General features: G+C 35.8%; 1 protein-coding gene across 1 annotated transcript in view; it reads right to left on the bottom strand.

Moving 5' to 3' along the window:
• Nucleotides 1-17,719, bottom strand: part of UVRAG (UV radiation resistance associated) — a 318,729-nt gene that overhangs the window by 153,460 nt on the left and 147,550 nt on the right. Inside the window, exon 8 of the mRNA XM_027083424.1 lies at nucleotides 8,705-8,831. Coding sequence (XP_026939225.1) covers nucleotides 8,705-8,831 — 127 coding nt within the window. The remainder of the gene's footprint in view (nucleotides 1-8,704; nucleotides 8,832-17,719) is intronic.

Raw genomic sequence — 17,719 nt, 5'->3', positions numbered from 1 at the left:
TGGAAAAGCACAGGTGCTATGGAAACACACCAAAGGGAAGAGAGCCAGTGAAGATTTCCTGGAGAAAGCGCCAATTAACAGAGGCGTAAATGCAAGTGAGACAGACTAAAGCAAATTTAAGTTTCTTTTAGTTCTAAAAGAACGTGAGTATGGCTAAAGCATTCAGATTGAGGTGGATCATAGGAGGCCATCTTCAGTCAGGAAGGACTTTAAATAAACAGTACAGAAGTTCAACAAGGTGTGATACAGGAATAAGACAGAAAGCATTTTGTTCCTATTTTTATAAGATCATTTCAATTTTACAACTCATCTGATCATCATACACATCTCTGCTACACAAAGTGTGCTCCACAGACCAGCAACATCAGCAGAACTTAGGAGCCTGTTAAAACTCAGCAGGATATCAACACAGTCATAAGTACTATTATTAACTTTACTTTAGAGATGAAGCCAAGTAATTGGACAAGGTTGCACAGCTGGCGAATAATGAAGCCAGGCACGCATCAAAGCACTCTGAATCAAAACCTATCCCTTTAAATTTAAACTGTATTTTTCTAAAATTAACTGAAATGAAGTAAAATCACAGTTACAAAATTATTCTTTGAGTCTAACCTGTATTTCATACAGTGTAAAAATTTAAAACTTGTTAACTATGGCCTACTTTATTCACATTCCAAATACACTGCCAACACAATTGATTTTCTGTTTGCCATTACATGTCATTTATTTATCAATCTCAACTGTCTGAAATACACTGAAAATAAATAGGTAGCCAAAAAGGGATGCATTGCAGATGAACTAAGGATAAAAGATTCATGCACTATATGTAATGCACATTACCTAGAAGAGAGCCCGTCAGAGCCTCACTCTGTGCTCATGCACGCTGGGTGCCACGTAAGGCACTACGCTGGGCACTAAGAAGGATACTAACATAAAAATGTAAAGCTTCTGCCCTCAAAGTCCAAACCAACTAATAAGTAAAATAAGCAACATCAAAAATACTATGGGGGGGACTTCCCTGGTGGTCCAGTGGGTAAGACTGCACTCCCAATGCAGGGGGCCTCGGTTTGATCCCTGATCGGGTAACTAGATCCCACACGCATGCCGCAACTAAGAGTCTGCATGCTGCAACTAAAGATCCCACGTGACGCAACTAAGACCCGGCAAAGCATAAATAAATAAAATATTTAAAAAAAAATACTATGGGTCCACAGGAGGAGCAAGAAATCTCTGGATGAGGGAGAAAAAAGCCTCTAAAGAGAGCTCATATTTAAGTCTGTCTTTGAAGGAGCAAAATAACTGAACCAAGTAGAGATGGGAAAAGCATATTCTCATAACAAGCACAGAGGTGAGAAAGCACAGGAAAAAGGCTTTTACTTCTGAATGATGGAATAACATACATCAGATTTACCCTCCCACTGTAAACAACTAAAAAATCATACAAAATTATACACGACAACAGCTTCAGGCACTGGATAAAGGCAGCCCAGGACAGTGGTTTCTGAGAGCAGGGAAACAAACAAGGTGAGCCTTATACTCCTCCAGCTTCCTGGGTGGGGAGTGTTTCTAGGCCACAATACAGAGCAGGTAGACAAATGAGAGCCCCAACAGTGTTCAGGAGACTCTTCTCTTCACACCATACACAAAAGTTAACCCCAACTAAATCACAGACATAAATCTAATAACTAAAATGATAAAAATTCTGGAAGAAAACAGGAGAAAATCTTAAGTGTCCTTGAGTTAAGCGAAGATTTCTACAAGACAAAGTTTATCTAAAAAGAAATGATGAATAAACTCAAAAGACATTATTAAGGAGAAAAATATGTAAAACATGTATCTGATAAATAACATGTATCTAGAGTATATAAAGAACTCTTAGACATCAATAATAAGATATTCTCAAACACTCCCAAAGGGAAAAAATTTTAAAAAGCAGCCAAAAAAGATCTAAACATTTCACCAGAGAAAAGATACAGATAACAGATAAGCACAGGAAAACATGTTCAACCTCATTCGTTATCAGAGAAATACAAATTAAAACCACAATGAGAAACAACCATACATCTCCTAGGATGGCTAAAATGAAAAATGTTTGGATATGAAGTAAATGGAACTCTCATGCATTGCTAGTGGGAATGCCAAACAGCGTAACAGTTTTATAAAGTTAAACACACTCTTACTATATACATTCAGCAAGCCTACCCCTAGTTATTTAACCAAGAGAATATGCCCACACAAGGGCTTCTACTCGAATATTTACAGCAACTTTGTTCATAATAACTCAAGACAGGAACCAAATCTAGTATACAGATAAATGTATAAACAAATTGTGTGTGTGTATTCCACACACACACAGTGGAATAGTACTCAACAATAAAAAGAAATTCATTCCTGACACATGCAACCACATGGATAAATCCCAAAATCATTATGCTAAGTGAAAAAGAGCCAAATATAAAGAGTATATATTACATGATTCCATTTACATAAAATTCTATAAAAGGCAAATGATGTCAGAAAGCAGATCAGTAGTTGCCAGTGGTCAAAAGGTAGGGGAATGAACTGACTACAAAGAGGAAAGGGGAAATTTTTAGTGTGATGGAAATGTCTTTCATTCACCATCGTGGCAGTTACTTGTCTGACTATATTAGTTAAACTTATTAAATTGTATATTTAAAATTGATTAATTTTATTGTATAGAAATTATATCTCAAGTAAACAGATTTTTAGAAAGATAAAAAGACAAAGAAATGAATGCTCACATACTGAACTCTTAAAAATTCATTAAAAAATAGTAACACAAAATGACAAAATGAGGAAATGATGTTAAAAATGTAAACCACAAAATAAAACCCACAAAGTTTATAATAAAACACCATACTTAACGGTGAAACACTGAAAGCTTTCTCCCTGAGACTAGAAACGAGACAAAGATATCCACTGTCACCACTTCTATTTAATATTATAATGGATGTACTAGACAGTGCAATCAGGCCAGAAAAAAAATTTTAAGGCATTAATTTTTCTCTCTTTTGTTTGGCTGTGTAGCGTGTGGGATCTTAGTTCCCCGACCAGGAACTGAACCCACCCCTCTGCAGTGGAAGTGTGGAGTCTTAACCACTGGACTGCCAGGGAAGTCCCTTAATGCATTAATATTAGGAAATAAATTAAAATGCCATTATTTGCAGGTGAACTGACTGTACACATAAAATTCAAAAGAATCTAACAACAATCAGAATTAATAAGTTCCTTGGATATACACACATAACTCGCAGATATCACGGGTCTGGTTCCAGACCACCACAACAAAGCAAATACTGTAATAAAGCAAGTCACATGATTTTTTTGGTTTTCTAGTACACATAAAAGTTACGTTTACACTATTCTGTAGTCTATTAAGTGTGCAATAGCATTATGTCTAAAAAAACAAGGTGCATACCTTAATGAAAATATACTTTGTTACTAAAAAAAAAGTTAACCATCATCTGAGCCTTTGGAGAGTCATAATCTTTTTGCTGGTAGAGGGTCTTGCCTCGATGTTGATGACTGCTAATTGATCAGGGTGGTGGGTGCTGAAGGTTGGAGTGGCTATGGCCAATTTCTTTCTTTTTTTTTTGCGGTACACGGGCCTCTCACTGTTGTGGCCTCTCCCGTGCGGAGCACAGCCTCCGGACGTGCAGGCTCAGCGGCCATGGCTCACGGGCCCAGCCGCTCCGCGGCATGTGGGAGCTTCCCGGACCGGGGCACGAACCCGCGTCCTCTGCATCGGCAGGCGGACTCTCAACCACTGCGCCGCCAGGGAAGCCCTATGGCCAATTTCTTAAAACAAGACAGCAATAAAGTCTACCACATAGATTGACTCTTCCTTTCACAACTTCTCTGTAGCATTCAGTGCTTGCTGTTTGTTAGCATTTTACCCACAGTAGAACTCCTTTCAAAACTGGAGTCAATCTTCTCTCAAGCCCTGCTGCTTTATCAACTAAGTTTATTTAATATTCTAAATTTTGTTGTTGTTTCAACAATCTTCACAGCATCTTCACCAGTAGTTTCCATCTCAAGAAACCACTTTCTTTGCTTATCTGTAAGAAGTAACTCCTTATCCGTTTAAGTTTATCATGAGCTTGTGGCATTTCAATCACATCTTCAGGCTCCACTTCTAATTCTAGTTCTCTTACTATTTCCACCACATCTGCAGAGCTCTTGGGTGACCAGGTACACTATCAATGAGCAGTGATATTTTGAAAGAAATCTTTTCTCCTAAGCTGTAGGTCTCAACAGTGTGCATAAAATATTCAGTAAACTATGCTGTAAACAGAGGTGTGTGCTGCTATCCAGGCTTTCTTTTTCCATTTACAGAGCACAGGCGGAGTAGATTTAGCATAATTCTTAAGGGTCCTAGGATTTTGAGAATGGTAAACGAGCACTGGCTTTGACTTAAAGTCACCAGCTGCATTAGCCCCTAACAACAGAGTCAGCCTGTCCTTTGAAGCTCTGAAGCCGGGCATTGACTTCTCTTCTTTAGCCATGAACATCTTAGATGGCATCTTCTTCCAGTATATGGCTGTCTTGTCTTCACTGCAGCTCTGTTGTTTAGTGTAACCACCTACATTCATTATCTAGCTAGATCTTCTAGATAACCTGTTGCAGTTTCTACATCAGCACTTGCTGCTTCACCTTGCACTTCTATATTATTGAGAACGCCTCTTCCCTTAAACCTCACCGGCTAGTCTCTGCTAGCTTCAAACTTTTCTTCTGCAGCTTCTTCACCTCTCTCAGCCTTCACAGAATTGAAGAGAGTTAGGGCCTTGCTCTGGGTTAGGCTTTGGCTTAAGGGAATGTTGTGGCTGATTTGATCTTCTGTCCAGACCTTTAAAACGTTCTCCATATTAGCAATACAGCTATTTCACTTTTTTATCATCCATGTACTCAATGGAGTAGCACTTTTAATTTCCTTCAGGAACTTTTCTTTGCATTCACAACTTGGCTGCTTGGCTCAAGAGCCTAGCTTTCAGCCTGTCTTGGCTTTCAAAATGTTTTCCTCACTAAGCTTAATCATTTGTATCTTTTGATTTAAAGTGAGAGACGTATGACACTTCCTTTCACTTGAACACTCAGAGATCACTGTAGGGTTATTAACTAACCTAATTTTGAAATTACTGTGGCTCAGGGAATAGGGAGGCCCCAGGAGTGGGAGAGAGACAGGGGAATGGCCAGTTAGTGCAACAGTCAGAACACACATAACGTTTATCGATTAAGTTCGTTGTCTTATATGGGCGTGATTCGTGGTGCCCCAAAACAAGTACAATTGTACATCAAAGATGACTGATCACAGATCACTATAACAAATACAATAATAATGTAAAAGTCTGAAGTATTGCAAGAATTACCAAAATGTAACATAGAGACATGAGCGAGCAAAATGTAATATAGAGACATGAGTGAGCAAAAGCTATTGTAAAAATGGTACCAATAAACTTTCTCAACACAAGAGTGTCACAAACCTTCAATTAAAAAAAAAAGCAATTATCTGCAAAGTGCAATAAAGTGAAGTGCAATAAAATTAGGTATGCCTGTAAAATTATTATACAAAAATCAACTGTAATAAGCACATTAGCCATTAGGGAAATGTGATTCAATACTACCATGTGAGGGACTTCCCTGGTGGTCCAGTGGTTAAGAATCCACCTTCCAATGCAAGGGACACGGGTTCGATCCCTGGTCGTGGAACTAAGATCCCATGTGTCGAGGGGCAACTAAGCCTGCACACTCTAGACCCCATGTGCCACAACTACTGAGTCTGTGAGCCACAACTAGAGAGAAGCCCGCGTGCCACAACTAAGACCTGATGCAGCCTAAATAAATAAATAAATATTAAAAAAAAAACTACCATGAGATACCACTTCACACTCATTAGGAAGGCTACAATAATAAAGAGAGAAAATAACAAGTATTGGTGAGGACATGGAGAAACTAGCACCCTCATACATTGCTGGTGGGAAAGTAAAATGGTTACGGCTGCTGTGAAAAGCAGCTGGCAATTGCTCAAAAAGTTAAACAGTTAGCACATGACCTAGCAATTCTACCCTCAGGCGTATTCAAGAGAAATAAAAACATACTTCCTTACAAAAACTTATATATGAATGTTCAAAGAAGCATTACTCAGGCAAAAACTGGAAACAATCCAAATTTTCATCAACTGATGAATGGATAAATAAAACATAGTATATCCATGTAATTGAATTTTATTTTTAAAAAAAAGAAGTAATGACACATGCTACAACATGAATGAGCCTTGAAACGTTACATTAAATGAAAAACGTGAGTCACAAAAGACCACATATTGTATGATTCCATTTACATATTGTCCAGAAAAGACAAATTTATAGAGACAGAAAATGAATCAGTGGTTGCTTAGGATTTATGAAAGGGGAAATTTGGAACAACTGTTTAATGGGTATGAATTTTCTTTTAGGAGGGACAATTAGACTGTGATCATTGTATAACCCTATAAATAAACCAAAAAAGACTGAATTATACACTTTAAAATGAACTGCATGGTATATGAATTAAATCTCAATAAAGCTGTTTAAAAAACTTTCTGTAATTTTCTTATCTTATGTCATAAAATAATTAGAATAGAATCAATTTAATTATAGTATAATTGAATTTAATTGTAAATGTAATTAGCTTATAATAAATAAATAAATAATCGATCACTGTGAGAGCTGCAGCTGCAAGGCTATTACCCTAACATTAGAATTGCTGATTTGTCTATAAAACTTCCAGGGAACATTGCTTTGCACATATAATAAAATCAATACTACTTTAAAAAAATCATTCATATTTCCATATATCAGCAACAAGTAGAAAATAAACGTTAAAGATAGTTATAACAGTTATCATAAAACATCAAAAATAGAAATATTGATAAATTCAGTGAATCATGGAAAACATCCATTTGCTAACAACTACTTTATTTCAATAAGATTTTGTAAAAGTGATCTAACAAACAAAGGCATATACCATTTTCTTGGAATGGAAGACTCAATACTGTAAAGATGTCTATTAACCCCAATTGTGTTGGTAAATATATCAAATGTATTCCCAAGCAAAATCCTAATAAGGTTTCTTTTCTGTGTAGAAGTTCACATGAAAATGCAAAAGGACAAGAATAACCTAGGTGATCTTGAAGAACAGCTAAGCTGAAGAACTTTAACAGAGGGCAAGACCAAATATAACATGAGAGAAATTAAAACAGTAAGATAAGGGCAAAAGAATAGAGTAACAGTTCAGTGAAACAGAACAGATGGTCTTGTAACAGACAAGTATATGTTTACCTTATTTATGACAAAAGAGAAACAGCAGTGTGATGGGGAAAGGATGGTTTTCAATAAATGGTGCTGGGCCAATTGACTATATATAAAAAGTGAGTCTTGACTCTTACCTTACATCATACACAAAAAAATCAATTCCTGATGAATTATAGACATAAATGTAAAAAGTTCAAGAGTAAACATGTAAAAGAAAACACAGAAGATCTTTATGACATTAAAATAGACCAATATTTCTTAAACTAGACACAAAAGACCTTAACTAAAAAAGACAAGACTGATAAAATGGAACTTGTGTTCATGTAAAGGTATCACAAAAGGGTGAACTAGCAAGCCACAGGATGGGAGAATATATTTTCAATGCATATTTCAAACAAAGAAACCGTACCCATAATATATAATCAAAAAATAATATTACTCAAACCAATAGAGGTGGGGGGAGCAGCAAAAGACTTTTAACAGGTGCTTCAAAAGGAATGTATCCCAATCAGCAAGAAATATACGAAACAGTGTTCAACTTCGTTAGTCTTCAGGGAAATCAAAATTAAAATTGCAAGGAGACACTAACAACATACCCACCAGGAAGGCTAAAATACAAAAGACAGAAAGTACCAAACACTGACAAGGATGGAGGATACACTGCTGGATGAAGAAGAGGTAAATTGGCACAACTACTTTGGAAAACGTTTGGACACAACCTACTAAAGCTGAAGATATGCATATACTATGACTATGTAATTCTGCTCCTGGGTTTGTATCTAAAAGAAATGCATTAAAAAAACTTCTTTAAGAAACATGTACTATACCATTCACAGAAACATTACCTGTAATAGTCCCAAACTAGAAATGAATGAAATGCCAAAAGCAAGAATAAATAAATACATGTTCATTCAGTGTAATACTACTGGCAGCAAAAATAAACTAAGACTACATTACATTCAGGTAGGGATGAATCTTACAAACAAAATGTTGAACAAAAGCCAGCACATAAAATGTACATATTATATGGTTCTATGTGTATAAAGTTCAAAATTAGGCAAACCCAATCTATGGTATAGTGAGTCAAGGTAGTAGTTAGTCTGGCTAGAGATGCCATGAATGGAAGAGGACATGAAACTTCTGGGCTTCTGGGGTCCTTGTCTCTGTTTCTTGATGGAGATTCTGCTTATGCAGGTGTGTTCATTGTGAAAATGTGAAGTGTGTCTGTGCGTGTATACACTATACTATATGTATTAACTTCAAAATACTTCAAAAATTTTTAAAAAATTGTTTTAGTATATTTATACAAAGATGACTATTTGAGCCTATGGAGAAAAAGAAAGGAAAATTACTGAATGTGGAGGCTAGGCTGTTTGTATGGTGTTTTTACTCACCTTTGTCCTGTAACGCAATTTGTTCCTTATGCAGTAATGCCACCTCCCGTCCCAAAGCTTTCTTCTGTCTTTCCAGTTCATTTCGAAGCACCAAAATTTTTAATTGCAGGCACTCACTTTCTTTTTTCTAAATAATTAAAAGTACAGGTAAATTTATGAATATAAAAGTTATTCCTACAAATAACTGCGCATTCACAATGTTTCAAAATGTGACTGGTTTAAAGCACTTTAATATTCATGTAACTTATAGATCGCTTGAGTAACTTAATTATCAGCACCTGTCATTTTAATGGAAAGAATACAGATGTAAGCAAAGAACAGAGTAGAAATAAAATCTCAAATCTGGGAACAGTTCTAAGAACCTAAAAGACACTATAAAATATCTCAGGCCTCTTTCCTAACACCACAATACAATAAGACACAAATTAATAATAAAAAAGAAATGGAGTTCTCAAAATGTTAAACATAGAATTACCTTAGGACCCAGCAATTCTACTTCTAGACATATGTATATACCCAATAGAATAAAAAACATGTCCATACAAAAATGTAAATATGAATGTTCATAGCAGCATTATTCATAATAGCCAAACAATGAAATCAATCCAAATGTCCATTATCTGATGAATAGATAAATAAAATGTGGTATATATACAATGGAATATTATTTGGCAATAACAAGAAATGAAGTACTGATATATGCTACAACATGGATGAATCTTGAAAACATTACGCTAACTAAAAAAAAGCCAGTTTTAAAAGGCCACAGACTCCATTTATATGAAATTACCGAAATAAGCAAATCCATAGAAACAAAAAGTAGATTTCCATCCTTACCAAGCTGAACATAGGTGCTCTAATATTTCACAGATTTTGGAGAAAGCCAAGCAGGGACCTGGTGCTTTCATCCCTTCCAGACAGTAACTAACCAAGCCCCCTATAATGTCAGTGGATACCACAGGGAGAGCCTGCAGCCTCACTACAGATGTAACAAGATAACCTTCTCCCTTCCTGCTGGGTAATATCAGAGGAGGCCAAGTAGAGAGTCAGAACTTTCACTACTATGCAGTGCTATTGAGACCACCTTACTCCCTATGTGGGCAGCTGGAACTCCTATTCCTAGTCAGCATTAACAAGCCCTCTTACACTCACACACAAACACTCCTCTGCCACGTGAGCGTCAATGGAAGCTTCTTGGGGAACTTGGACTTCCACCCCAACCTGGCAGTAATGAGATGGTGCCTCTTCCTTCCACTACCAGAGGTGTCAGAGGAAGCCAGGTAAAATAGAAGGTTTAAATAAGATCCAGAGACTCATAATACCCCAAATGTACTAGTTTCAATCAAAAATCACTCATCAGATCAAGAACCAGGAAGATATCGAAGTGAATAAAAAAGGATAATCAAAAGATGCCAACACTTGAGACAAGTAGACATGTTACAACTATCTGACAACGATCTGAGAGTAGCCATCACAAAAATGCTTCAATAGAAATTAAGAACCTATATGGGAATATAATGTAAAAAAGAATGGATATATGTATATGTAAATGTATAATTGACTCACTTTGCTGTACAGTAGAAACTAAAACAACATTGTAAATCAACTATACTCCAATAAACATTAATTTAAAAAAAGAAATTAAGAACATGCTTGAAACAAAAATATAGAACTTCTTGACCAAAAAAACCCGTAAAATCTCAATAAAGAAAGTAAAGACCTAAAGAACTGAAATAAAAAACTCAATGAATGAGCTCAACAGCAGAATGTAGGAAATAGAGAAAAGAATCTTTAATCTGGAAGATCAAACAATAGAAACTACCCAATTTAAACAACAGAGATAAAAATGAACAGAGCCTCAGAAATCCGTGGAATGATAGCAAAAGATCTAGCACTTGTATCATCAAGTACCAGGACGAAAGGAGAAAGTGGGCAGGAATGAAAAGTACTTGTAGTAAATAATGGCTAAAAACTTCCCAAATTAGGCAAAAGAAATAAATCTACAGATTCAAGAAGTTAGTGAACTCCAAAAAGAATAAATTAAATGGAAAAAACCACAAAGTAAACAAAACCAAAAGCTGTGTTTTTGAAAAGGTCAGTAAGATTGATAAAATTCTAGCCAGGCTAACCAAGAAAAGACAGAAATTACTAATATGAAGAATGAAAGAGGAGCCATCACAACTGATCTCATGGACATTAAAAGAATAATTAAAAATACTATAAACAACTCTATGCCCATAAATTTGGTAACTTAGATGAAATGGATCAATTCCTTGAAAGACAATCTACCAAAACTCACACTAGGAGAAACTGACAATCTGAATAGGCCTATATATATATATATATATATATATATATAAAAGAAATTAAATCAATAATTAATTATCTTCCAAAACAGAAAGTACCAATCCAGATGGCTTCACTGGTAAATTTTACCGAACATTTAAATAAGACATTATATCAGTTTTTGAAAATCTCTTCCAAAATACAGAAGAACTTCCTAACTCATTCTATGAGGCCAGCATCATCCTCACACCAAAACCAAAGCCATCACTAGAAAGGAAAATTACAGACCAGTATTTCTCATAAACATAGGTACAAAATCCCCAACAAAATATTAGCAAATCAAATCCATCAACATATAAGAAGAATTATTCACCATGGCCAAATGAACTATACTCCAGGTATGCAAGACAGGTTTAACTTTCAATAATCAATTAATGGATTTCACATCAACCAGGCTAAAGAAAAAAATAATCATATAACCATATCAATGGGTGCTGAAAAAGCATGTGACATTCAACTAGAAATAAAGGAAAACTTCATCAATTTGGTAAAGAATACTTGCCAAGAAACCTACTAATATTTGCCAAAATACTTAATGGTGAAAACCCAGATGCTTTCTCCCTATGTTGGAGAGCAACACAGGATGTCCCCTTTCACCACTCTCTTAAACATGTACTGAAAGTCCTAGCTATACAATAAGGCAAAAAAAGGAAATAAAAGCTATGTATACTTGGAAAGAAATAAATGAAGTCATCTTTGTTTACAGATGATATGATTGTCTATGTAGAAAATCCCAAAGAATTGACAAAACAAAAACAAAAAACCAACCCCAAACCTCCTGAAACTAACAAGTGATTATAGCAAGGTTGCATGATACAGGGTTAATACACAAAAGTCAACTGCTTTCTTATGTAACAAGGAATAATGGGAATTTGAAATTAAAAACATAACGTCAATTATATTAGTATTAAAAAATAAAATACTTAGGTACAAATCTAACAAATTATGTAGAAGATCTATATGAAGAAAACTACAAAACTCCAATGAAAGAAATCAAAGGAGACCCAAATAAGTGGAGAAACTGTCCATGTTCAGGGATAGGAAGACACTATTATGATATCAATTTTTCCCAACTTGACCTATAGATTAAGTGACATCCCAGCAAATTATTTTGTGGATATCAACAAAGTGATTCTAAAGTTTATAGAGAAAAGCAAAAAACCCAGAATCACCAACAAAATACTGGAGAAGAACGAAGTTGGAAGACTGACACTATCTTCTGTCAAGACTTACCATAAAACTACAGTAATCAGGATAATGTGGTATGGGCAAAAGAATAGACAAACAAATCAGTGGAACAGAATGTAGAGCCCAGAAATAGAAACACACAAATATGGTCAACTAATCTTTGACAAAGGAATAAAAGCAATTCAATGGAGAAAGGATAGTCTTTTTCACCAAATGGTGCTGGAACCACTGGACACCCACATACAAACAAACAACAAAAAAAAATTTAGATATAGACCTATATCTTTCACAAAAATTAACTCAAAATCAATCACAGATCTAAATGTGAAATAATAATTACTATTCACCTTTTAGAGGATAACAGTGGAGAAAACCTAGGTGACCTTAGGCTTGGAGATGACTTTTTACATACAACACCAAACACATGAGCCATGAAAGAAGAAACTGTTAAGTTGGACTTCATTAAAATTAAGACTTCTGCTCTGGAAAAATGACTATTAATAGAATGAAAAGACAAGCCACAGACTGGGAGAAAATATTTGAAAACCACTTATCTGATAAAGAATAGAATACAAAATATGCAAAGAATTCTAAAAACTCAACAATAGAAATATAAACAACCCAATTAAAAAATGGGCAAACAATCTGAACTGTCACCTTACCAAAGAAGATACAGAGATTATCATATGAAAATAAGCATATAAGCATATGAAAAGATTCTCAATATCACAAGTCATCAGGGAATTGCAATTAAAACAATTAGATAGGGGCTTCCCTGGTGGCGCAGTGGTTAAGAACCTGCCTGCCAATGCAGGGGACATGGGTCCGAGCCCTGGTCCGGGAAGATCCCACATGCCGTGGAACAACTAAGCCCGTGAGCCACAACTACTGAGCCTGTGCTCTAGAGCCCGTGAGCCACAACACTGAGCCCGCGTGCTGCAACTACTGAAGCCAGCGTGCCTAGAGCCCGTGCTCCACAACAAGAGAAGCCCCCACAATGAGAAGCCCATGCACCGCGACAAAGAGTAGCCTGCGCACCACAACGAAGAGTAGCCCCCGCTCGCTGCAACTAGAGAAAGCCTGTGAGCAGCAACGAAGACCCAACGCAGCCAAAAAATAAAATAAAATAAATTTAAAAAATGAAAAACAATTAGATTACCACTACACACCTATCAGAATAGTTTAAATCCAAAACAATGGCAATACTAAATGTTGGCAAGGATGTGGAGCAACAGGAACTTTCATTCATTGTTGACGGCAATGCAAAATGGTATAGCCATTTTAGAGGATGGTCTGGCAGTTTCTCACAAAACTAAACATAGGTTTACTATATGATCGAGCAATTGTGCTCCTAGATATTTACCCAGATGAGCTGAAAACTTGTGTTCACACAAAAACCTACACATAAATGCCTATAGCAGCTGTATTCATAATTGCCGAAACGTGGAAGCAACCAAAATGTACCTCAATAGGTCAAAAGATAAACTGTGGCATATCCAATAACAATGGAGCATTATTCAGCAATAAAAAGAAACGAGCTATGAAAAGCTATTAAAAAGACATGAGGGAACCTTAAATGCATATAGCTAAGTAAAAGAAGCCAATCTGAGAAAGCTACATGCTGTATGGCTCCAACTCTGTTACATTCTGAAAAAGGCAAAACTGTGGAGACAGTAAAAAGTTCAGTGGTTGCCAGGTGTTCTGAGGGAGGGAAAAAAGTATAAATAGGTGAAGCATGGAGGATTTTTAGGCCAGTGAAACGATTCTGTATGACACTGTAACGGTGGATACATGACACTGTGCCTTTGTCAAAACTCATAGAACTATACAACACAAAGAGTGAACCCGAAGGTAAACGACAGACTTTAGTCAATAATATTGTATTAATATTGATTCAACAATAGTAACAAATGTGTCACTCTAATATAAGACGTTAATAACAAAAGAAATGGGGGGGCCTTTCTGTACTTTCTGCACAATTTTTCTGTAAACCTAAAACTACTCTAAAACACAAAGTTCATTTTTTAAAAAGTGACAGAACTGTACCTCAAAAAAGTCAATTTTACTGAATGTTCATTTAATAAAACAAATCCCAGACATGTTCTACCAAAGATACATTTAAGTTTACCAAATAAGTTTGTTAACTTATCTTTCCATAAAAATATTTCCTACTTCAACCTACAAAGCCATGGTTTAAACTTTACTCTGACTCCCTTTTTAATCCAAATACCTTGCCACAATTTGCCTCCAGATAAAATCTGAAATCCTACCCCCACAATGAACATATATGTGCCTGCATGTGTTTGCATTCACACACAATTACTGCACTATGAAGGTATGTACCCTTCTCGCCTAGTCTTTATCAATAGTGTCAATAATATGCTTTCCATCATTTTCCATGACAAAAATCTTAACCAAACAGCCTCCTTCTTAAGACATATACTAAGTAAAATTTTAATGGGGAGAAAAAAAAATTCATTAAGTAAACTGAATAGGTTATTAAGCCCTGGGATGAGCTGGTGGAAAACTTTAAAAGAAAAAACTCAGCACCTCTATTTGATTCACAGACAATGAGGAAGCATGGGTACTCAGTGAGATGAGTAATGGTATGGCCTTGTTGAGGCAATGGGCATGGAAAATGACTTTTGGCAGTTGTGTGGAAAGTACTTTACAGCTATTGTTTCTCACCCAAAGTGCTTTCTTCCTCATCTCTGAAATACTAATTCTGAACAGATGGTATGATCATCTGTTAAAGACATTCAAGCAGTAAAGCTTATTTCCAATCATCATTATTATATTTGACTGGAAAACTCTATGAAATATAAAACACTCCTAAGCAATTTTTTTCTGAATGAATCAAATATTTATGAAGGGCCTACTATGTGCTTCTAAATAAATGAGAAACAGTTTCTGTTTTCTAAGAGCTTGGGTCCAGTGGAGACAAAAGCCATTTTGCCCCGCCAACTCCCTGTAAAAACAAAGACCAAAAGTCAGTGAGGCTGCTTATCATGAAAGAAAGAGGAATGAGGAAACAATTTGGGGTTCTTCGGTAATCCAGTAGTGTGATCAGTGTTTTTACATCACTGACGGAAAAAATATACAAATTCTTAGGAAGCAGTCTTTTTCCACAAAGAGATGTGTTCAATTTCCTTAACTCGAATTTCTCCAAAAAATATGTAAACTAGATTCTACCTTGGTAGAGGAAAAAAAATAGAAAAGAAAAACAACTCTTCGAAGAACACAGGGATAAGCATAGGTAGGGGGGTTAATCTGCTCTATTCCAGGGTACATGCTCAAATTGGCTTATGTTTACTAGAATCAAAGAACTAAGGGTACAAGTTAGTCTAAACACTAAACTAATACAGGAAGATGTGTGTACAGTGTGTTTGTGTTATGGTCCATGTGCAAAAACTGGCCTATTTACAGAAATAAATCAAGTCATTCAAAACCAGGATTGTTGGCTCTAATTTCTGATGAGTAAACAAACCCTGACCAAGTGGAATCTGGTTCTGCTTCCTTTCAAATGAATCTAAGTACTCAAAGATCTTAATATTCCATAAGTATAGTATCTTCTAATGGTTTCTACATTCTACTTACCTGTTTACTCCAAGTATAGTTAATGTCATATGTACATCTCCAAAGGATCACTTTTGATTGGATTTTAGTGTTTTTATACAACACTATGATCTGAAAATCACAGATACATTCATCTCTTTGCAAGCATACTCCTTTTCATGCATCTTTACAAAGACAGTGATGCACAATGCTAAAGATTCTTTTCAGTAAGACACACCAATCTGTAAATGACCTATTAAACAATTTTCTTCTTGTAGATTATGCTGGAGCCAAAAAGGCTTTTTAGGCAAAAGCTATCAAAGCATGGTTCAGAAAACCATGAGGATTCCTAACACCATTTCGGTCTGTGAGGTCAAAAATACTTTCATAATAATACTAAGCTGCTATCTCTCTTTTTCACTCTCATTTTCTCATAACTGTATAGTGGAGTTTTCCAGTCTATAAGATCTGTGATATCACAACAGATTGATTGCAGAAGTAAATGTGAGGATTCGTCTGTCTTTTATTAACCTAGGCATTATCAATAGATATACCCTAAATTCTTTGAGATCTTTACAATATTTAGAGTATAAAGGGGTCTTGAGTGGTTTAGGGCATTATTCATCTATACTAGTTTTCCCACCAAAAAATGGAAATAATTAACAATCTGAAAAAAAGTTTTAGAACCATGGCAGTTGTCCTATAAGTTAACAAATTTGCTTTAAAACGTCATTTACAGATTGTTTCTATTGTACCTATACCTGCTCAGCCATTAAGAAAGGGCAAAATTTTCCTTAGAAAATATTTAATCCAATCCATTAATTTCATAGACTCAGTGGCAATATCAGGCCTAGAACCCAGGTCCAGCTAGGGAGATAAAGCAAAAATATATGTAATAATAAAACATACAGGAGTTTTGTGTTTGATATAGAGAATAAGTACCTATCAAACTGGTCCTTCCATAAATAACAGCTATAGACTCTAGATCAAATACAAAAAGCTACTACATGAAGGTTCTAAAAATTGATCAATGGCAGGCAGATTTGGGGGTAAATTCAGAACCTGGCGCAAACAACCAACAGGAGGAGTGAAATTCCCCTTTTCTGTGACTTCGCCCTGAGGGCATCTATGGTTAAACACCAACAGACAGACAACTATCTTTCTGGCAGGAGCAACCAGGGAAAAGAGATTAGGCAATCAAGGCCACCAGAATGGAGGAAGCCAGAGAATGGGGCACCCCAAATTCTGTTTAAATTCAATCTGAGTTTCTGAATCCTAAGTCATATCTGCACGAGGCAAACAGAGAGCAGCTGTGCCTAAGGATGAGAGTAATGACCTGAAATCGGAGGCAATGTCCATTGCAGGCATGACAGTTTGAGCCTAACCAAGTTAACTACCCGCTAGAATTAGAACATCAATATTCTTTGGAACAAAGCAACAAACTCCAGAGATTCCACAAAATTACACTCACAATGTCCAGCGTACTCTGCAATATTACCCAATATATGAAGAACCAGGAAAATGTGATTCACTCTCTAGGGAAAAGACAATCAACATATGCCAACTCTGAGATGACCCAGATGTTAAAATTATCAAAGAAAGTCACTATTACAAATACGCTAAGTGAAAAAAAGTTAAATATTCTCATAATGAATAAAAAGACATGAAATCTCGGCAGACTATTTGAAAATGTTAAAAAGCCAAGAGGCTTCCGCTTCTAGTCAAGGTGGAGTAGGCAAAAGGAACACTGCCCAACTAATTTTACCAGTCTACCATAATCCTAATACCAATCTAACAAAGTAATTTAAAACACTGCTTCCCAATACCCCTAATAAATATAGGCACAAAAACTCTTAAATTATTACCAGATCATAACTAGCAAAGTATAAAAAAGATTGTACTCTATATTGTAGCCATTAGTTTATT

The sequence above is a fragment of the Aethalodelphis obliquidens genome, unplaced genomic scaffold (assembly GCF_003676395.1).
Source record: "Aethalodelphis obliquidens isolate GAN/ISIS:26980383/991018 unplaced genomic scaffold, ASM367639v1 scaffold50, whole genome shotgun sequence".
In the NCBI taxonomy this organism is placed as follows: Eukaryota; Metazoa; Chordata; class Mammalia; order Artiodactyla; family Delphinidae; genus Aethalodelphis; species Aethalodelphis obliquidens.
The sequence above is the reverse complement of the archived record's forward strand: the minus strand, read 5'-3'. Positions and strand labels throughout refer to the sequence as shown.